The sequence below is a fragment of the Nycticebus coucang genome, chromosome 20, assembly GCF_027406575.1.
Source record: "Nycticebus coucang isolate mNycCou1 chromosome 20, mNycCou1.pri, whole genome shotgun sequence".
Taxonomy (NCBI): domain Eukaryota; kingdom Metazoa; phylum Chordata; class Mammalia; order Primates; family Lorisidae; genus Nycticebus; species Nycticebus coucang.
In genome coordinates this window covers 12,762,796-12,784,874 of record NC_069799.1, presented here as the reverse complement: position 1 = coordinate 12,784,874, position 22,079 = coordinate 12,762,796, and the positions used below count along the sequence as shown (strand labels likewise).

At 39.8% G+C, this 22,079-nt stretch overlaps 1 protein-coding gene and 1 pseudogene across 4 annotated transcripts in view; one reads left to right on the top strand and one right to left on the bottom strand.

The window, feature by feature from the left end:
- Window positions 1-20,202, bottom strand: part of LOC128572964 (zinc finger protein 99-like) — a 56,487-nt gene extending 36,285 nt beyond the window's left edge. The window contains exons 1-4 of one of the 4 annotated variants that reach the window (XM_053573126.1): window positions 20,069-20,198; window positions 19,545-19,750; window positions 18,197-18,257; window positions 2,475-2,601 (exon numbers count right to left, since the gene is read on the bottom strand). In XM_053573126.1, the coding sequence (XP_053429101.1) occupies window positions 2,475-2,601; window positions 18,197-18,220 (151 nt within the window). In that variant the 5' untranslated portion in view covers window positions 18,221-18,257; window positions 19,545-19,750; window positions 20,069-20,198. Of the gene's footprint in view, window positions 1-2,474; window positions 2,604-18,196; window positions 18,258-19,544; window positions 19,751-20,068 lie in introns of those variants that run through there. The other 3 variants (XM_053573125.1, XM_053573128.1, XM_053573127.1) reach the window with 3 other exon arrangements.
- On the top strand, window positions 6,168-6,496 carry LOC128573061 (small ubiquitin-related modifier 1-like; annotated as a pseudogene).
- Window positions 20,203-22,079: the final 1,877 nt, after the last annotated feature.

The following is a 22,079-nucleotide window of genomic DNA, read 5'->3' as shown; positions in this document are numbered from 1 at the left end:
GTAAGATATTTTATTTTATTTTATTATTATTTTTGAGCCAGAGTCTCACTTTGTCACCTTCAGTAGAGTGCTGTAGCTTCATAGCTCACAGCAACCTCCAACTCTTGGGCTCAAGCGATTCTCTTGCCTCAGCCTCCCAAGTAGCTTTGACTACAGGTGCCTACCACAATGCCTGGCTATTTTTAGAAACTGTGTCTCGCTCTGGCTCATGCTAGTTTCAAACCTGTGAGCTTAGGCAATCCACCCGCCTTGGCCTCCCAAGTGCTAGGATTACAGGTGTGAGCCACTGTACCCAGCCCTGGTAGAATATTTTAAATGTATTCTTAAGTATTTAAGTACTTAGTATGGTACTTGGTAGAGAAGAGAGTAATATAGAAGATTCTAAAAAATTATTTTCCAATTACTATTTTCAGACAGCCTCTGAAAAATATTTAATAAGAAGCCTTTTAAATTTGTGAATCTTATACTTCACATCCAAATATGACTGAATTAAAAATAAACAGGAAGTGGGCGGTGCCTGTGGCTCAAGGAGTAGGGCGCGGGTCCCAAATGCCGGAGGTGGAGGGTTCAAACCCAGCCCCAGCCAAAAAACCACAAAAAAATAAATAAATAAATAAAATAAACAGGAAGTGAAAAACTCAAAAAAAAAAAAAAAAGTTCATCATTTTGTATGGAATCAGGGAAAAAAATTCTGTAAAGCCAACATAATTTTTAGCAACAGAAAGAAATTTGAAGGCATCACTCTACTAGACTTCAGGTTATACTACAAATTTACAGTGATCAAAATAATATGGTACTGGCACAAAAAATGGAGACATAGATCTATGGAACAGAATAGGAAACCTAGAGATGAAACAAGCCTCTAATTATTATCTAATCATCGATAATCCAAACAAAGGCATACACTGGGGAAAAAGATCACTATTCAATAAATGGTGCAGAACTGGATAACCATATGGAGGAGACAGAAACTGGACCCACATCTCTCACTTATTACAAAAATCAACTATGATTAAAAGATTTAAATCTAAGAAATCAATAAAAATCCTAGAAGAAACAGTAGGAAAAATTCTTAACAATATCAACTTGGGGAAAGATTTTATGAAAAAGACTCAATTGGCAATCACAACAACAGAAACAAATAAATACAATTTAAATGAGCTAAAAAGTTTCTACACACTAAGGGCATAATAATTAAAGCAAACAATCTTCACAATGGGAAAGGATATTTGCATGTTACAAATCTGACAAAGTGTTGATAACTAGAATCTACAGTGAACTCAATCAACAAAATAAGAGCAAACAATCTCATGAATTACTGGGCAAGAGACAAAAACAGAACCTTCTCTGAAGACAGATGAATGGCTAACACACACATGAAAACGTGCTCATCGTTCCTAAGGATCAGAGAAATGCGAATCAAAATCACACTGAGATATCGCCTAACCCCAGGGAGAATAGCCCACATCACAAGGTCCCAAAGTTGCAGATGCTGGTGTAGTTATGGTGAGAAGAGAACACTTTTACATTATGGGTGAGATTGCAAATACAGCCTCTTTGGAAAGAAGTGTGGAGAATCCTCAAAGAACTCAAAGTAAACCTTCCATTTGATCCCCCAATCTCATTACTAAGTATCTACCGAGAAAAAAAAAATCATTTTATCATAAGGACAATATTTGCACTAGAATATTTATCACAGCTTAATTTACAAATGCCAAGATGTGGAATCAACTCACGTGTCCATCAACCTATGAATGGATAAATTAACCATAGTATATGTATATCATGGAATACTATTCAGCCATAAAAATGACAGAGACTTCTCACCTTTTACATTAACCTGTATGGAGTTGGAGAACATTCTTTATAATAAAAGTATCACAGGAATGGAAAAGCAAGTATGCAATATACTCAATATTAATTATGAGGCCTGGAAACAAACCAATATTGGCCTACACAATAATAACACAATTAAACTCAAGTAGGGGGCAGGGTGAAATGCAGAGAGGGGAGAGAGGATAGATGAGGAGGATTGGTGTGCTCTCACCCAATGGGTACTATGTAAGTGAGTATCTACAAATCCTGAATGAGGGGCACAACCACTACAGGGATTTCACTTAACAAAAGGAAACAGGTAACCTAATCATTTTTACCCTCACATTAACCTGAAATTAAGAAAATAGGAAGAATAGAATTTTAAAGTATACAAACAAATATTTTATATCACTGAATTTTTGGAATTACCACTAAACTAGAGTGAAACTGGCAAATCATCTCAAGAAAGAAGGTGAAAAAAGAAGTCAAACATAAGAATTTTTTTGTATGTTAATGAACTTCAGTCTTTTTTCCTAAAATCAAGAATCTGAGACTTATCCATAAAAATCACAAGTTTCAAAGACACGTTCAGCAAAGGAAAAAAAGAAAACAACCTTGAAGTAAATTAGAAATTCTGAAGGTAAGGTATTCTTTCTTACCTATAGAGACCAGGTTTCTGAGGTTCTCTAACATCACATCTCTATACAAATTCTGCTGAGCAGGGTCCAGGTATTCCCATTCCTCTGCAGTAAATTCTATGGTAATATCTCTGAATGTCAATAGTTCCTGAAATAATAAATAAAAAACACATCATTCACTATGTGATCATGGGCAGGTATTCCGCAAAGTACTTAATTGGACCCAAGATAAAATGAGGGTGCTAAGAGTAATGGCTCTGACATATGTCTATGACCTCAATTACATAAGAGACTTCAAAACATTAATACACCTAAAGGCATTTTCCACTTCTCTGGGAATAGAATTTTAAAACAAACATTGGAAAAAATAAAATGCTCAGTAAAAACAGCTTAGATGTTAGTTAATATCTTTGTGTATGGTGTTAGCTATAGTATGTTTAAACCATCAACAGAGATTTATATTAAATTCTATTTCAGATAAACTTCCTAATAGCAACAAATCAGTATAGACACTATGCTTATATAGAATGTAAAATATAAAACTAAGACATCGACACAGGAATGTACATTTTGAGTGTTATAATTACATCATACAGAATCACTCTTGTCTATTACTCATGAAAAAGTCATGGTGAGTTAGAAGCATATTTCTCCCAATTTTATGTGTACAACAATGAACTGTAGATCTTATTAGCATAATGCAGATTCTGATTCAGGAAGTCTGGGTGGGGCTAAGATTCCGCATTGCTAACAAACTCACCAGTGATGTTCATGCCTCACCTCTAAAAGCCACACTTGCAAACAGCAGAGAGGTAGAAAAGTGAGAGAAGAATTCATGGGTTAAAATGGAATTGAGAGTTTCATAAAATACTCAGATTACAACGTAATAGCAAGAATAGAGCAATCCTTTTTGGACATTTGCTACATAATGCTAGATGTCATTCTAGCAGTTTTTTATAATATTAATGCTTAAAACCACAAAAATAACCTGAGAAAAACATTCTTTCATGGGAATATTTTGAAAATTATCCTGTGAAAACTAGAGACTGGTTTTACTCCAGTTTATCTCAAGGGTCATACAGGTCAAGATACAGAGCCAACCCTAACCAAATGTTTAGAGCAGATTTTATAACTAAGAAGAGTAATAAAAACCTAAGAAGGCAGCAACACAAAATTGCTCAAATAATGCTTATACTTTCAGTACACAAATGCATAAAAATTTTAGCTATATGTAAATTAAAAGTGATAGTAGAATATTTTTGTATTAATAAATATATTTAATTGTAAAAGTATTATAAATCCATTGATGGTTTTAAACATACTATGGAGACCACCACACACTAAGATATTAACTAACACCTGAGCTATCTTTTCTGAGCATTTTATTTTTTCCAATGTTTGTTTAATTTACTCTAACAGCCCTCTTACATATTAAATTTTTGAGATGCTTAAATATATTACTCATATATTTTAATACTTATTTCTATGCCCTGAACATGCAGAAAGGTAATAATGAAACATATGTTTGAGACATGAGGAAAGAATAAAATAAAAACCAAGACTGAGATTTTTTAGTTTTGACCAATTTCAAAAGTACCAACTCCAGTTAATAAATATGAGTGCCTTTATATTCCAAATCAAGCTATGACACAATGGAAACTAAAAACGGGAGTTTTTGCATTAAGTGTGATGGCTTATACACAGCACTTAGTAAATTCTCCCTAGATCAGGTGTCCTCAAACTTTTTAAACAGGGGGCTAATTCACTGTCCCTCAGACGGTTGGAGGGCCGGACTATAGTTTAAAAAGAAAAAAAACTGAACAAATTCCTATGCACACTGCACATATCTTATTTTAAAGTAAAAAAACAAAATGGGAACAAATACAATCACATTGCTTTATGTGGCCCGCGGGCTGCAGTTTGAGGACGCCTGCCCTAGCTATTAATAGCATTAATGACACAGAGAAAAATAATAACCTTGATAGTGAAGGAATCTAGCAGAGTCCCTTACTCAAGTGAATGAGTTACTTACTCAAGTTACCATCGGCTGTAATGGAACAAATTGGTATCAGATGTCAATGACCACAAACAGAGCATAATCACCACTGTGATATGAGTGGGGAAATTAAATCATAATCTAGATCTAATCATAGAAAACAGAATCGGTGGGGGAAGGGCACAAGTGACAGAATGTCTTCAAATGCCCATGTGACACCAATGAGGCTGAGAAACACTTAGCTAAATTCTGTCTCCAAAATTTCAAATCATCTGGGATTCTGGGATTCTGGGAACTACTTTAAGTAATGTGGTTCTGCTGGTTTGGAAGGGGTCTCTGAAGTGGTTTCTATGACAAGTCTCTCTAAATGCTTGGCTCTCCCAGACCCATTATCAGGAACAATCAGCTAGAGACAGCAGACACAAGACAGAGTCCCTCATACCCAACACTCTTATCACAGCACACCTAATGTCCTGAAGATCACATCCTTTGATGGCCATTTAAAGTTTACAGAAGCCTGGAGAAGACAGCAATGTCTGAGTGAGTCTGCAATCATACGCATGTGCTAATGTGGTGTCTACTGAGTAGGGGCCAAGTTACTCACAAGTATATCACAGAGTACTGTGCTGGGGACATCATAGTGTGAGAATTAATCTTCATAATAACACCATAGGAGTCTGCTACTAATGTCCCCAAATTCCAAGCAGGATACTATTATTATTTTTTATTATTTTATTTATGTATTTATTTGAGACAGAGTCTCATCCTACTATGTCACCCTTGGTAGAGTGCCGTGTTGTCACAGCTCACGGAAACCTCCAACTCTTGGGCTTAAGCAATTCTCTTGCCTCAGCCTCCCAAGTAGCTGGGACTACAGACGCCCACCACAACTCCCAGCTATTTTTTTTTTTTTTTGCAGTTGTCATTGTTTTAGCTGGCAGGGGCCAGGTTTGAACCTGCCACCCTCAGTGTCCGTGACGGTGCCCCGCTGACTGAGCTACAGGCAACGCCTCCTATCTTTCTTGTTAGTAGTAACAGTGTTACACTCTTGCTCAGGCTGGTTTCAAACTTCTGAGCTATCCGCCTGCTTCAGCCTTCCCGAATTCTAGGATTACAGGCATGAGCCACCATGCCCAAGCCCTAGGGCCATGGTCTTGAACTTAAGGACATTTGAGTTCCAGGAGACAATGCCTATAGTTCCAGGCACCAAAGGGGAGCCTTAGGCACACTGAATGAACAAAAATAAAGGTTTTAGAAATAAATATGCAGAAGACAAAAGCCGCTATCAAGGTCCCATGGATGTGGGACAGTGCAATATTAAGACCCAAATATAACCTGAAACTACTCAAGTCCTAATACAAGTGAAACGAGGTAGTAAACTGGGTGACCCACAGGCTCAGACAGCAGCATGTGCACCACAGAATGAGGCACAGAAAGCAGAAACATTTTTTTCAGCATAATACGAGTAGTGTACTAATAGTAACATTTAGCTGCTGAAAACTCAAGAGGTAAAACTGAAAAAAATACTGCTTTATGCAAAATGGAGAGTTAAGCTACAAACAACAACAAAAAAATGGGTGTGGGGTCACCTCTAGGGAACACAACAGCATTGCTTAATGCTTATTTGTTCACCTGGATGGTGAATTACATTACATTATGCTTAAGCTCTGCATCAAATACACAATGTACTTCAAAAATTATCACCGCTGACCATCACCATGTCTGACCAGGAGGCAAAACCTTCAACTGAATACGGGATAAGAAAGAAGATTACAATAAACTCGAAGTCACTGGACAGCAGTGAGATTCACTTCAAATTGAAAATGACAACTCATCTCAAGAAACTTGAAGAATATACTGTCAAAGACAGGGAGTTCCAATGAATTCACTCAGGTTTCTCTTTAAAGGTCAGAGAATTGCTGATAATCATACTCCAAAAGAACTGACAATGGAGAAAGAAGATGTGATTGAAGTTTATCAGGAACAAGTGAGGGTTGTTCATTCAACAGTTTATAGATATTTTTTCCTTTTTTATTTTTCAAAATAGTTCTTTTGTAATGTGGTGTTCAGAACAATTGAAAAATGGCACACCAACTCTAGAACATCTGGTAATTTTAATTCTAGTGCTCATTATTCATTATCGTTTGTTTTCATTGTGCTGATTTGTGGTTTTCAAGCCTGAGTCCCCTCCATATCGCCCACTCCTTTTTAAAAATTTCATGTGTGCACAGAGAGGCCACCCTTTTCAGGACTGTGCATTTCCAGGACTGTGGTGATAAATAAGATCAACCAATGCAAGAAGTGTTCATAACATCTTTCCATTTGGCTAAACTCCTGAAGTTTAGCACGTGATTGCTTCACTCCTGGACTGTGACTTTTAGTGCGAGATAGAAGTTTTTCAGAGAACCGAACTGGAAAAATGACTTTTCCTTAACTTGAAGCTACTTTTCAAATATGAAAGTCTGGACCAAAAGAAGAGGAATATCAAGTTAGAGTCACCTTATCAGATAAGGTGAGAGCAATGACTAACTCCAAGGATGGTTTCACTGAAGAGAAGGCATTTTAAGATTTTTAAAAAATCTTGTTGGAAGATCCCAGAAAAGGGCGGCACCTGTGGCTCAGTGAGTAGGGCACCGGCCCCATATGCCAAGGGTGGTGGGTTCAAACCCAGCCCCGGCCAAACTGCAACAACAAAAAAAATAGCCGGGCATTGTGGTGGGCACCTGTAGTCCCAGCTGCTTGGGAGGCTAAGGCAAGAGAATCACGTAAGCCCAAGAGTTAGAGGTTGCTGTGAGCCGTGTGACATCATGGCACTCTATCCAAGGGCGGTACAGTGAGACTCTGTCTCTACAAAAAAAAAAAAAAAAAAGGTTTGGCTGCTACCAAGGAGTGGGTACTCTGATGCTCAGTGTATGAATAAAACACCCCGTGAGTAGAAATAGCAGAGACTGAGTGATGGGGTAAAGAGCACAGCCCTGCTGGACCCCGATGCTTCACATCAAACTAACATACCTGACGGAGGTCAAAGATTCTCAGTGCTATCTAAAATGGAACTGTCCCTTATGCCCATAATCAATGCATCTGCAAGATACTCCTGGGCTAAAACTATCCTGCATTTTGCTCTCCATGACAGGTTCCCTCGCTCAGAACTTCGTCCTCTGCAGGACAAAACCCTTTGCCTAAGTAGATCTCACAGAGGGGGCTTGCCCTAATTCCCTCAAAAGGGTTTGTAATCAAGATGTAACCCAAACGTAGGGATTACTAGGGAAAATATATGAAAATTACCAGGAATCACTTGCACCACCGAGAATACATTTAGAAATCTGAGGCAGCGCCTGTGGCTCACTGAGTAGGGCGCCGGCCCCATATGCCGAGGGTGGCGGGTTCAAACCCAGCCCCGGCCAAACTGCAACAAAAAAATAGCTGGGCGTTGTGGTGGGCGCCTGTAGTCCCAGCTGCTCGGGAGGCTGAGGCAAGAGAATCGCAAAAGCCCAAGAGTTAGAGGTTGCTGTGAGCCATGTGACGCCATGGCACTCTACCCAAGGGCGGTACAGTGAGACTCTTGTCTCTACAAAAAAAAAAAGAAAAGAAAAGAAATCTGATATAGTGTTCTACTTGTTTTTTAAGTTAGGGATATTCAGAAGCTTCTATTTTATTGACAAGAACTGATATAATCCAACTCACAAGCCAAGATGACCTGAAAAATAAGATCACACATGGCAAATTTTGCAGCCCAGGTTAATTCTTCACCTGCTATTCTCCAGTAATTAGCTAACTTTAGTTTCTCCTGTTTGGATTCCCTTTATGTAACAATCCCAAAGCCAAGGGATTATCCTGCTTCTACAATAATGATTAATGGGCCTGATGGATTTGCTTCCTTATAATCATGTATCATACGCCTCATCTCACACACATGAACTTCCTCCACAGGCGCAGCTAGGCAAGTGTCTATTTCTCCATCTCACTAACTGGGAGAGCTCAAGGCTCAGGTGGGTGTGAGATGAGGGAGTATTGTCTCAGTGAAGTACTAGAATCCTCTCCTCATAATTTTAGTCATATCTTAATGAATTATACAGTAGGCTGGGAGCAGTGGCTCATGCCTCTAGTCCTAGCACTCTGGAAGGCCAATGCGGGTGGAATGCTTGAGCTCAGGAGTTTAAGTCCAGCCTTAGCCAGAGCAAGACCTTGTTTTTAAAACTAGGGCATTGTGGCTGGCGCCTGGAGCTCGAGCGAAGGATAAAGCCAAGAGGAGATTGCTCAAGCCCAAGAGTTTGAGGTTGCTGTGAGGTACGAGGCCATAGCATTCTACCCAAGGCAACAGAGTAAGACTCTGTCTCAAAAAAAAAAATAAAAACATTGGCTGGGCGCAGAGGCTCACCCCTACAATCCTAGCACTCTGGGAGGCCGAGGCAGGTGCATTGCCCTGAGTTCACAGGTTGCAGACCAGCCTGAGCAAGAGCGAGACCCCATCTCTAAAGTAGCCAGGCCTTGTGGTGGGCACCTGTAGTATAACTGCTTGAGCCCAAGAGTTGGAGGTTGCTGTGAGCTATGTTGTCATGGCACTCTACCGAGGGTGACAAAGTGAAACTCTGCCTCAAAAAAAAAAGAAAAAAATAAAGTAAAAATTAAAATTAAAAAAATTGCAGATTTCTTTTCCAGATAAAAGACGAATTTTGTGAATCTACTGATGACATAAATTTGTACATTTTTAAAAGACTCATAATTTGTAATGCTGTATTTGGACTAAAATTGTTATACTTTCTTGCTTATTTATGTTTATTAATTTACCATAACATAGGGACCTAGGAGACATTTTACCTTTTAAAGTACAGGGAATCTGAAAGAATTAAAATAATTTAGTCATAATTCTTTCTTCTTATAAGTGTAAAGGCACTTTAGTACATTTACAAAATTTTATAGCTGTTTAAAATTATATCATGTTTTCAACATTTTACATTAATAAGATTTTATCTGATCATCATAAAGATTATTTTGTTCCAGTTATTACTAATTAAGATTGTCTTCTTTTTGTTAACATAAGGCAATCTAGAAATATCACTTTCTAACATTGATCAAATCTTTGTAGAATTAATGAAGTTTAGGAGCTGATAAAATTAGACTGCTTTCAAATACTTCCAGAAAATAAGCTTTTAGTATTTTACACATTCAAAATAATTAAACTTAAAGCATTTTCTGTATATACATTTAGATGAGGTCACTTCATGATGAAAGAATAATAATTTCCCAATTTAAAAGACACAATATCTCCTTATTAAGATATCCTTTAGGGCCCAGTTTGGTGGTTCATGCCTGCAATCCTAATACTCTGGGAGGCTAAGGTGGGTGGATTAAAAAAAAAAAAAAAATAGCCAGGCGTTGTGGTAGGCACCTGTAGTCCCAGCTATTGGGAAGCTGAGACAAGAGTACTGTTTGAGCCTAGGAGTTTGAGGTTGCTGGGAGCTCTGACACCAGGGCAGTCTATCCAGGGTGACAAAGTAAGAATCTGTATCAAAAAAAAAAAAAAAAAAAATATATATATATATATAAATAATTTAAATTTTGTATGTCTGCTGCTTTCTGGAAGTTTTTAAAACTATAATTTGCTTATTAAATATTGTATTAACATTGGGCGGCGCCTGTGGCTCAGTGGGTAGGGTGCTGGCCCCACATACCAAGGGTGGAGGGTTCAAACCTGGCCCTGGCCAAACTGCAACAAAAAGATGGCTGGGTATTATGGAGGGTGCCTGTAGTCCCAGCTACTCAGGAGGTTGAGATAAGAGAATCACCTAGGCCCAGGAGTTGGAGGTTGCTGTGAGCTGTGACACCATAGCACTCTACCAAGGGCGACAAAGTGAGACTCTGTCCCTACCAAAAAAAAAAATATATATATATATATTATATTAACATATTTTAACTTTGTTGCTTAAATTTACAAAGAAGTTTTCTCAGTTCAGTTGTTTAACATAAAAGACAAAATAAGCTTTTAGAGAAACAGTAGCATCCATTACATTAAATAAAAGATTTCTCACATATATATATATATATTTTTTTTTTCTTTCTGAGACAGTCTCAAGCTGTCACCTTGGATATAGTGCTGTGGCGTCACAGCTCACAGCAACCCCAAACTCTTGGGCTTAAGCAATTCTCTGGCCTCATTCTCCCAAATAGCTGGGATTACAGGTGCCTGCCACAAAGCCCAGCTATCTTTTTTTGGTTGCAGTTGTCCTTGTTGTTTAGCTGGCCCAGGCCAGGTTCAAACCCGCCACCCTTGGTGCATGTGGCTGGTGTTGTAACCACTGTTCTACCAGCACTGAGCCAGAAGTTTATTTATTTTTTTTTTTAGAGACAGAGTTTCACTTTATGGCCCTTGGTAGAGTGCCATGGCATCATACAGCTCACAGCAACCTCCAACTCCTGGGCCCAAGCGATTCTCCTGCCTCAACCTCCCGAGTAGCTGGGACTACAGGTGCCTGCCACAACGCCCGGCTATTTTTTGGTTGCAGTTCAGCCGGGGCCGGGTTTGAACCAGCCACCCTCGGTATATGGGGCCGGTGCCTTACCAACTGAGCCACAGGTGCCGCCCAAGTTTACTTTTTTTTATTTTGAGACAGTCTCACTATGTAGCTCTTGGTAGAGTGCTATGACATCACAGCTCTCAGCAATCTCAAAGTCTTTGGCTTAAGTGACTGTCTTGCCTAAGCCTCCCAAGTAGATGGGACTACAGGCGCCTGCCAAAATTCACAGATATTTTTTGATGCAGTTGTCATTGCTGTTTAGCAGGCCCAGGCCAGGTTCGAACGCACCACCCTCGGTGTATGAAGCTGGTGCCCTAACCACTATACTACGGGCACCGAGCCAATTTCTCCCTTATAAACACATACGTATCAGAAGTCTTTGATCAATGTTTTGCCTCTAACACAGATTTCTGAGTATGAGACAGTAATACAAACTATTGATATTTTTGCATTAGCATACACAGTTGAATTTATGGTCTAGTATAATTATGTGACCTTGAAAACATAATGGAATACTTTCATCTCATAGACATCTGAAAAATTGTAGTGGTTTTCCATCATTTTTCTCTCAAACAGTTGAATTATTCTAAGCCTTAAATTAAATTAATTTCATAAAGTAACAATACCAGTATCCAGAGAAAATAACATGAGACAATAATTTTAAAATTATGTAGTGAAATTTTATAAAGCACTATTATATTGGAAATATCTCCATTAAAACTTAAGGGAAAGGCATCTATTGTTGAAAATCGAAGTACCTGTCAAGGTATTATAGTAGGCTACTTCTACACTAAGGAAAGGTTCAAGAAAAGGACCACCATGTTATCACTTTGATGCAACATCATGAATGTCGTATAATATCACTAATATAGTTTTTGTTCTCCTAGTAATTGAGCTGAACTTTAGCCAATCCCTAATAAGGTAAAGAGAGTTTGGATAATTTCTGGATTGGAAACTAAAGAGGAAGAGGACAAAGATCACTTGAGAAAATGCTCTTAAAAGAATATGTGGTAAGTGTGGCTGGGTGCAGTGGCTCACACCTGTAATCCTAGCACTGAAGTGGGAAAATTCCTTGAGCTCAGGGGTTTGAGACCAGCCTGAGATAAACTGAGACCCCCATCTGTACTAAAAACAGAAAAACTAGCCAGGCATTAGGTGCAGCTGTAGTCTCAGCTACTTGAGCCCAGGAGTATGAGGTTGTAATGAGTTATAAAATGGCCACTCTACCCAGAACAACAGAGTAAGAATCTGTCTCAAAAAAAAGGAAAGTGAAAAGGAAAGGAAAAGAAAAGGACTTATGGTATGTGCAATAATACTCCCAAAAGATGTTTAAGTCCTAATTTCTAGATTTTAGAAATATGTTATTCTGGGTCCAGTGGCCTATGCCTGCAATTGTAGCACTCTGGGAGGCCAAGGCAGGAGGACCCCTTGAGCTCAGGATTTGAAACCAGCCTGGGCCAGAGTGAGACCCCAAGACTCCATCTCTATTAAAAATAGGAAAAAAAAAAAAAATAACAGAACATTGTGGTAGGTGCCTGTAGTCCCAGCTGCTTCAGGGGCTGAGGTTGGAGGTTCACTAGAACCTAGGAGTTTGAGCTTGCTGTGAGCTAAGCTGACTCCACAGCACTGTAGTCTGGGTAACAGAGCAAAACTCTAATCTCAGAAAAGAAAAAAAAAAAATTAGGTTTAATGGCAAATGGAAAATAGTTTCTGATGCGATCAATTTTGCTAATCTGTGGAGATAAACACAGGAAGACTACACAGAGTATAGTAAAAAGTGATGGCTGTGGGTGACAATTTTGACTACTGAAAAAAAGAATGCTGATGACATGAAGTTTACTCATTCTTCTTCATAATATATAAAATATGAGGGCTAAGCAGAAAGTATCCAGCCATGCAGCATGAAAAATACTATTTACAATGGCTGCATAGTTTCTGTACAGCCCTCCAATATTTCCTCCCTGCCATCAGCTGAGTGCACTACTTAAGGTACACCTGAAAACTACCAGGCTGGGTGTGGTGGCTCATGCCTATAATCCCAGCACTCTGGGAGGCTGAGGCAGATGGATCCCTTGAGCTCACAAGTTTGAGACAGCCTGAGCAAGTGAGAGACCTCTATCTCTATTAAAAAAAGAAAAAAAAGCCAGGTGCTGTGGTAGGCACCTATTGTCCCAGCTACTTGGGAGGCTGAGGCAAGGGGATCGTTTGAGGCCAGGAGTTTGAGGTTGTGAGCTATGACACTACAGCACTCTACCAGGGGTAAAAAAGTGAGACTTGGTTTCAATTAAAAAAAAAAAAAAACTATCTTGGTTTTCCACACCTGTACAGGAATCTCAGCCAGCACCTTCCTTCTCTTCTCTATTTTCACACTCCCGGACTGCAGGCAGAAGCCCACTGCCCTGATCACCTGTCACTTGGCTCTCATCCACACAGTGATGCTCCTCACTGTACTGATTTTATTTTTTCCAGGTCTGCCTGGGCCAGTGAATTTTCAGAATGACTTAAAATTTAAATCACTTCTTTCTGTATGAACATGGTGATGAGGGGCCTCTCCATCTGCACGACCTGCCTCCTGAGTATGTTCCAGGCCTTCACCACCAGACCCGGCACCACATGGTTGCTGAAATTTAAAAATACATTTAAAAATTACACTTTACATGTTTTTGTCTTTTTATAGATCCTCAGCCTGTCCTGCAGTGGCTACCTGAGCTTCAACACCATAGTTTCATCCACTGGAACCCAAATCAATCTCTGGATTCTCAATAAATACTCCTCACTTTCCCCCTGGAGCTACATCACCAGCATTGTGATGTTTACCCCGACAACATGTAAGGATACAGGCCAGGTGCAGTGGCTCATGCCTGTAACTGTAGCACTCTGGGAGTCCAGGGTAGGTGGATTGCTTTAGCTTAGGTGTCTGAGACCAGCCTGAGCCAGAGTGAGAACCAGTCTCTAAAACACAGCAAGGTACTGTGACATGTGCCTATACTCCCAGCTACTCAGAGTCTGAGGCAAAAGGATCACTTGAGCCCAGGAGTTTGAGGTTGCTATGACCTATGATGCCATAGTACTTACTCTACTGAGGGTGACAAAGTGAGACTCTGTCTTAAAAAAAAAAAAAAAAATCCAAGGATGTCTTCCTTGTAGGAGTTACGATGCTCTCAGATACACACATGGTGATTATTTTGTGCATGCATCAGAGGTGCTTCCAGCACTTGCATAGCACTACTCTCTCCCTAAGAGTTTCCCCCAGAGAGAAGGACCACCTAGACCATCCCACTGATGCTGAGTTTCTTTCTAATCATGTTCTGGGTAAATTCAATTATCACAGTCTCCTGTACCTGCTATGCATGTACAACCCAGTCACCCTGAGTATACAGAATCTTATGTTCAAAGTCTATTCAGCTGTCAGTCTTTTGGTACTTTACAGTTCTAATAAAAAAATAACCAATATTCTGCAAAATATGCAATGGAATTCCCATCAATTTGAACTGTACTTATAAAAGCTTTTTTCTGAAAACAATTATTTTTTTCATCAGTTAAATTATTCAAGTGTCACAGAATGTTACTAATCTGATTCAATAAAAATATACAGAATTTTACTTTTATATTTTTTGCGTTGTCTCTAAACCTTTATTTCTGTGCTCTGGTTTCTGTTAAAGATTTGGAAATTTTGCTTTTACTTTTGTAGGTTATCTATCTCACTGTTTTTAATTTTTTCACTTCTCTTGTTGTTATGCAACTTCACTATTATTTTTATTGTTAAGTAGTTTATCTCTTTTGACACAATTGAGAATTCATGAATTTATTCATTGTTATTTTTAGAAATGTATAATTCATTTTTTTTGGTAATTATCTTTCATTCTTTTGATATAAAAGTTTTTTGTCCATTCTATTTTCCTATCTAGTCCTCTCATCAGCTCCATCTACTTTAATATTTAGCTCATACTTCATACATTAAGTTTACTTTTTTTTTTTTTTTGGAGACAGAGTCTCACTCTGTTACCCAGGCTAGAGTACCCTTGTGTCACGGCTCACGGCAACCTCAAACTTCCCAGCTCAAGCAATCCACCCCTCTCTGCCTCTCATGAGTGCTAGGATTACAGCTTGAGCCACTGCACCAGCCCCATCACTATGTTAAGTCAAATTTTCCAATAAAACTATTTAAAATTTGATGTTCATTTATATATTGTATGCCAAACCTTTTTATTTCTATACTGTCTTTAGTGTTATTATAAATGTGCTGATATATCAATCCTTGTCTATAAATCATTGCATTGTACTTTATTTTAAACTCTTAGTAATTAAGTCCATGTGTATAAATGACTTAGAATAGTAACTAACACAGTGAAGCCAGAAAAGTGGCTTACAAGATGGAGTCGGAGAAGCTAAGCTGAAGCAGTACAGTGATTGTAGTCTGCTGACTTCACATTCCTCCCCACACACCCTTCCTCCATGATCTTCTATGATTGTGAGGATGTTTATCTCAGGAGACTCTGAGACAGTCACACATAGACAACAGGTGTTGTGATATTGGAAAAGGTTATTTTGATGATATATTTTCTCCAATGATTCTCTTAGATATTTTTCTAAAGTGAAAATCACCTTTAAAAAAAAGAAAAAAATAAATAAAGAAAATCACCTTTCTGTTGTTTAAACATTTTGCATTGTTAGAATGGAGACCACTTTGATTTTACTTCCTATCAGATAAACTTTCTGGGTTGGTTTCCTTTTCGTTATAAAAGTTGAATTGTGGGCGGCGCCTGTGGCTCAGTGAGTAGGGCGCCAGCCCCATATGCCGAGGGTGGCGGGTTCAAACCCAGCCTCGGCCAAACTGCAACAAAAAAATAGCCGGGCGTTGTGGCGGGCGCCTGTAGTCCCAGCTACTCGGGAGGCTGAGGCAAGAGAATTGCTTAAGTCCAAGAGTTAGAGGTTGCTGTGAGCCATGTGACATCACGGCACTCTACCCGAGCGTGGTACAGTGAGACTCTGTCTCTACAAAAAAAAAAAAAAAAAGTTGAATTGTAACCGAGGCAGACCAGAATTGAGAGTCTACTATTCCTGTTTTCCAAAATCGCTGGCATTCTGACAAATAAAGCTTGTTGGACCTAAAACCCTATCTCCGCATATTGTCAGACAGTGATAGGCAGCTGGACCCATTTCATCTGATAACAGTATATGGACAAAATAATTATTTACCACCAAATTTTCATTTGTTCACACTATTCATTATTAAGCATTTGTTCTTACTAAAATTTATTTTATTGTCCTATCTAAATGTTGATGAAAATTATGAGGGAGGTTCAGTATGCTGTCTTGATAAAATCTTAAGTCAACAAGCTTGTATCACTAGTTTCCTTTAAGTAACACATTTTACTAATACAATAAATGTAAAGTACAGCAATTACAGTCATATGTTTCATATGTAATTCTAAATTACATGAATGATCTAAATTTCAGAAGTAAATTTAGATCGTTGATTACACTAAAGCCTCTTTCTACATTTTACTCCCTGAATTTTCAGTTAACTGTTTAGAAAAACCCAGAAACACAGAATACTACAAATTTGAAATGAATACTTTAATAAGCAAAAATTATCAAAGTAAATTCAAAAAGTAGAATATAGAAATATATAACATGGAAAATGATAAAATTAATTGCAAATCTACCCACAAAGATAATGCTAAACCACATTTCATAACTGGCAAATTCTATTAAACATTCAGTGACGAATGAATACCAACTCTTCACAAAACCCTCCAAATAACAGAAGAATGTTACTGGCAATGCATTCTAAATAATTCTGTAAGAATGTATTACCCTAATACTAAAGCCAGATAAAAACATTCAAGTAAAGGAAACTATGGGTAGACCAGGCGCAGTGTCTCACATCTGTAATCCTAGCACTAGGAGCTGAGGCTAGTGGATTGCCCAAGCTCAGGGACACAAGCCCGAGCAAGAGTGACACCCCATCTAAAAATAGCCAGGCATTGTGGCAGGTGCCTGTAGTTCCCTGAGCCTAAGACTTTGAAGTTGCTGTGAGCTGTGACACCCTAGCACTCTACCAAGGGCAACACAGGGAGACTGTCTCAAAAGAAAAAGGAAAAATAAAGACAAGTACAGAATAATATCCATGATGAGAATGCACCCAGAAGCCACAAAAACAAAACCTAGCAAATTTAATCTAGCCATGTTAAAGAACGATTGTACATCATTACCATATTGGATTAATTCACAAACGCAACGCTGACTTAACATCCAAAAATCAATCAGTGCAATATAGAAACAAAATAAAGAACAAAAAAAAACACTTCTAATAATTGGCTCGGCGCCCATAGCTCAGTGGTTAGGGCACCGGCCACATACGCCAGGGCTGGTGGGTTTGAACCTGGCCAAGGCCTGCTAAAACAACAATGACAACCACAACAACAACAAAAAAATTAGCTGGGCACTGTGGTGGGCACCTATAGTCCCAGCTACTTGGGAGGCTGAGGCAAGAGAATCTCTTAAGCCCAAGAGTTTGAGGTTGCTGTGAGCTGTGATGCCACAGCACTTTACCAAGGACGACATAGTGAGACTCTGTCTCAAAAAAACAAAACAAACAAACGAACAAAAAAAAAGCACTTCTAACAGACACAGAAGAGTATTTGTCAAATCCAACAACTATTTATGATTAAACTCCCAGCAAACTAATAATACAAAGAAACCTTTCTAAACTAGGAAAGGGACACTATAAAAACTATAGGTAACATCCTTATAAAGGACTGGTCTTTGAAGTTTGGGAACAAAACCCTATTCATCACAGGACTAAAAATATTCTTCACAGAAATTGTTAAATATGGTGAGGGATATTCAGGCTCTACTAGGGAGGAGGTGGGCTCCCTGCCTGGTGCTGCCTAAACAAATTGCCCCAACTGGGAAGAAGGATTAAGGTGCTACCCACCTTGATTCTGCCTCAAGCAAATGTCACACCAGGGAGAGATGTGGCAGCAGAATGCACAATAGAATTAGCAAAATCACTATCCAGCAAACTAGTATCTTTATTTAGTGGTGTTTATCTAAACCAGGAAGAGGGCCCATTCCAGACACTACAAAAAAAAACAACCAGATTACACCTAGGGCCTCTTGTTACACCCAACTTAAGACCCAATCCTTGTCTGTGGTGAGGGTATCCTGCTCTTGTTCTATAAATCTATCTTGCTCTTCTTCAGTAAATCTCTTTTCCTGCTTACCTTGATTTCAGTGAGGCTGGTCATTCTTCACACCAAGAGTTGAGAATAGACAATTCCCCACCTGAAAAAATTACATAAAAATAATAAATAAAATATTCCACAGAAGAAAAGAAGTTGAATTATATTTTTAATCAAAGCTGACATAAATTTACATATGTAAGTTTATAAAAAATTCAGTACAGGGCAGCACCCGTAGTTCAGTGGGTAGGGCGCTGGCCATATGTACCAGTGTTGGTGGGTTCAAACCCAGCCCCGGCCTGCTAAAAAAAAAAAAAAAATAGCCAGGTGTTGTGGTGGGCATCTGTAGTCCCACTTACTTGGGAGGCTGAGGCAGGACAATTGCTTAAGCCCAAGAGTTTGAGGTTGCTGTGAGCTGTGATGCCACAGCACTCTACCAAAGGCAACAAAGTGAGAATGTCTCAATAAAAAAAAAAAAAGGAAAAGAAAAGACAAAAAATTCAGTACAACTCACCAGAACAAATATATGAGTTCAGCTGTGACAAGACTGAAGATCAACACAAAAAAGTCAATTGTACTTTTACTTACTAGCAATGAACAATATGAAAATGAAATTAAGAAATGATTCCATTCCTTACAGCACAAAAAACAAACATTTGCAAACAAACTTAACTAAAGAAGTGCCAGGCTTTTACACTATTTTTTTTTTTTGAGGTTTTTTTTTGTGTGTGTGTGACCTCCCCTATGTCACCCTGGGTACAGTGCTTGTGGCATCATAGCTCACAGCAAACTCAGCCTCTTGGGTGTGAGCAATCCTGTTGCCTGAGCCTCCCACGTAGCTGGGACTACAGGCACCTGTCACAACATCCAGCTACTTTTTTTATTTCTATTTTTAGTAGAGACGGGATCTCACCTTGCTTAGGCTCGCCTTGAACTCCTGAGCTCAAGCAATCCACCAGCCTCCACCTCCCAGAGTGCTAGGATTCTAGGCATCAGCCACCATGCCTGATTATTTTTAAAATTTTGACTAAAGAAATCAAAGAACTTTATAAACGGAAAGACATCTAATGTTCAAGTATAACATTAGTATAGCTAAGATGTCAATACTCCAACATTCCACAAATTGGAATGATCTAAGTCCTTCAGTTGAGTGTTCAAATAACAAAATAAGACACAATCAGACTGAACTAACACCAGTGCCCTATAATGATACAAGACTCTAACATAAATGCGTTTCTGTAAATGACTACCCTAGAAACAAAATTTAGGTCTAACCAACCATAAACCCCCAATTAAATTCTGGTTACATAACCAGAAAATAGCCACCTAGATATTCCAAATAAGGTGACTACAGGACTGTAACCAGTCTATAACTGGTTTTCTCACGTACCTTCTAAAAACCTTTTCTGTAAGTCCTTCTGGGAGACCCACAAATAACGAAGTATGGCTGAGTGTTGTTCTCCGATTCACAAGTTGCTATTTGCCCAAATAAACTCTCTTTTTCACGATGTCTACATGGGACCCCACGGACCACGCACCAACTCGCATACCAAGTTGACATCCTTCCGGGTGACCCTCCCGTCATCACCGCACAAACTGGGGGAGATGCATGTCTGAGGGCACAGGGCTGCACGGAGAGGGCCCCGAGCTGTGGCCAACGCCACCCTGCGGGGACAGGACAGGACGTCCTGGTCCCAGCTCCCAGCCCAATCACACCGTGAGGGAAGAGGGGCGCGAGGGCCGACCTTAGCCACCGGCTAACGTAGCCTGAGGTCCCCTAACCCCAGAGTTGATTACGGTGGAGGTCCAGGCCCAGATCCCAACGGCTCCTTCCCCATCTCCGGTCACGCAGCCGCAACCGGCCATTTCCTGATTTCGGGGGTCCCAACATCCTCCCGACCAATATCCCAGTACCTGCTGGTCACAAGGTGACAGAAGCTGCGGTAGATCCACCTAGACCTCTTCTCAGCTGAAGAAGGAGCGGTGAAGACAGTCCTCAGAAACCACAAGCTAACCTGAAGGGAAAAGGGCAGCCACATCCCGGAAGCAGTCCCGTCCTTCCGGATTCGCACGGGGCAGATAGGCCCCACCCAGCAGCCATCATTGGGTAGGGCTCTAGGTCCCGTCCCCTCACGCCTTGAGTGACAGGAGATGCGATCCGGGACCTGGCTGAAGGCTTTCCTGGGCTCCCCATTCAGTCCCTTTTTAATCTGGATTTACTCTCTGTGCTGGAATCTAGTACCGGCTGAGACGTTCCAGTTCAACCCCTTACGCCTGTAATCCCAGCACTCTGGGAGGCCGAGGCGGGCGGATTGCCTGAGCTCACAGGTTCTAGACCAGCCTAAGCCAGAGCGAGACTCGTCTCTAAAGATAGCCAGGTGTTGTGGCGGGCGCCTGTAGTCCCAGCTACTTGGGAGACTGAGACAAGAGAATGCTTGAGCCCAAGAGTTTGAGGGTGCGTGGTGCGTGGGGTCTCCAGTCCTTCTTTCTCCTGTTAAAAGCTAAAGTTTGTTTGGCACTCCACTGGGGGCAACAAAATCAGACTCTTGTCTCAAAAAAAAAGATGAAAGTATATGTAATACTTTACTTAATGCAATATATCCAAAGTATTATATCATTTAAACATGTGATCAATATAATATTATTAAGAAAAGATTTTTTTCATATTAAATCTCTCACAGGCACTCTGTATTTTAAGCTTCCACCACATCCCAATTCAGAAGAGCCACATTCCAGGTGTTCAGGAGCCAATGGCTGCCACATGGAAGTGTAACTCACAGGTCTCTGACTCCTCTGACCTGCTCTTTTTTCCCAGATGTGAAAGGACACCCAGTTCCTGCCAACGGCTCTCCTCAGACCCACGTGAGGGAGACATAATGCCCAGAAAAAGAACAGTCTGTGTCTGCAGGTAGTCCACTGTGCCCACCTGCTGCTTGGAAAGGGCAAATGTCTCTTCTAAAGATCACACCCTGAACAAATGTGAGGACTTGGGAAGAAGAAAGCCATGTCTTCAGAGACATGCAGTCTGCCAGTCCAGTCACACCTAGTGGAAAGAGGGGACTGACGGCAGACCTGCGCCATTGACCAGTGTAGATGGAGTTCCACTAACCCCAGAGCTGCCCTCCAGGGCTTAGATTTGGAGGGAGTACACTAAAAGCAAACTTCTTATTTTATAATTTGGCCTTCATCCTAATGATCAGGCTGTGGTTATCTGTTTCCTCCTAATGTGTGGGGCACTGTGTGAGTTTAGGCATCAATCACATGCACATACGTCTATAAGCATATCTGTTTAACTGAACACCATATAACAAGAAACCCAACTTTAAATAAGGAAAAAACAAAATCGGTACCTATAGGTGCTTTCTGTTTCTCAGGTAATTAGTAACCAACCTATCATTTAATCCTAGTATTTTTTTTCCTTTTTTTTTGTAAGCAAAGTCTCACTTTGTTGCCCTGGGCAGAGTTGCCCTGGGCATCATCATAGTTGACTGCAACCTCAGACTCCTGGGCTTGAGCAATCCTCTTTCAGCCTCAAACTCCCAAATAGCTGGGACTACAGGCATGTGCCAATATGCCTGGCTAGTTTTTTGATTTTTAGTAGAGATAGGGTCTCACTCTTCCTAAGGCTGGTCTCAAACTCCTGAGCTCAAATGATTCATCCGTCTCAGCCTCCCAGAGTGCTAGGATTACAGGCCTGAAACACTGTGCCCAGCCTAGCATCTTATCTGTAATGGGGGCATGTGTTAACTAGTGCTAAATAACAAACCACCCCAAAACTTGGCTTCTTAGCTAGAGCCACTGTTTATAAAGTGAAAAAAAAAATGATTAAAAAAACCCACAATGATTTATTAATAAACATATGTTTAAAATCTTAAAAAAAATTTGGCTTCTTGGTAAGCTGTCAATCATTTATTCTGGACATAGC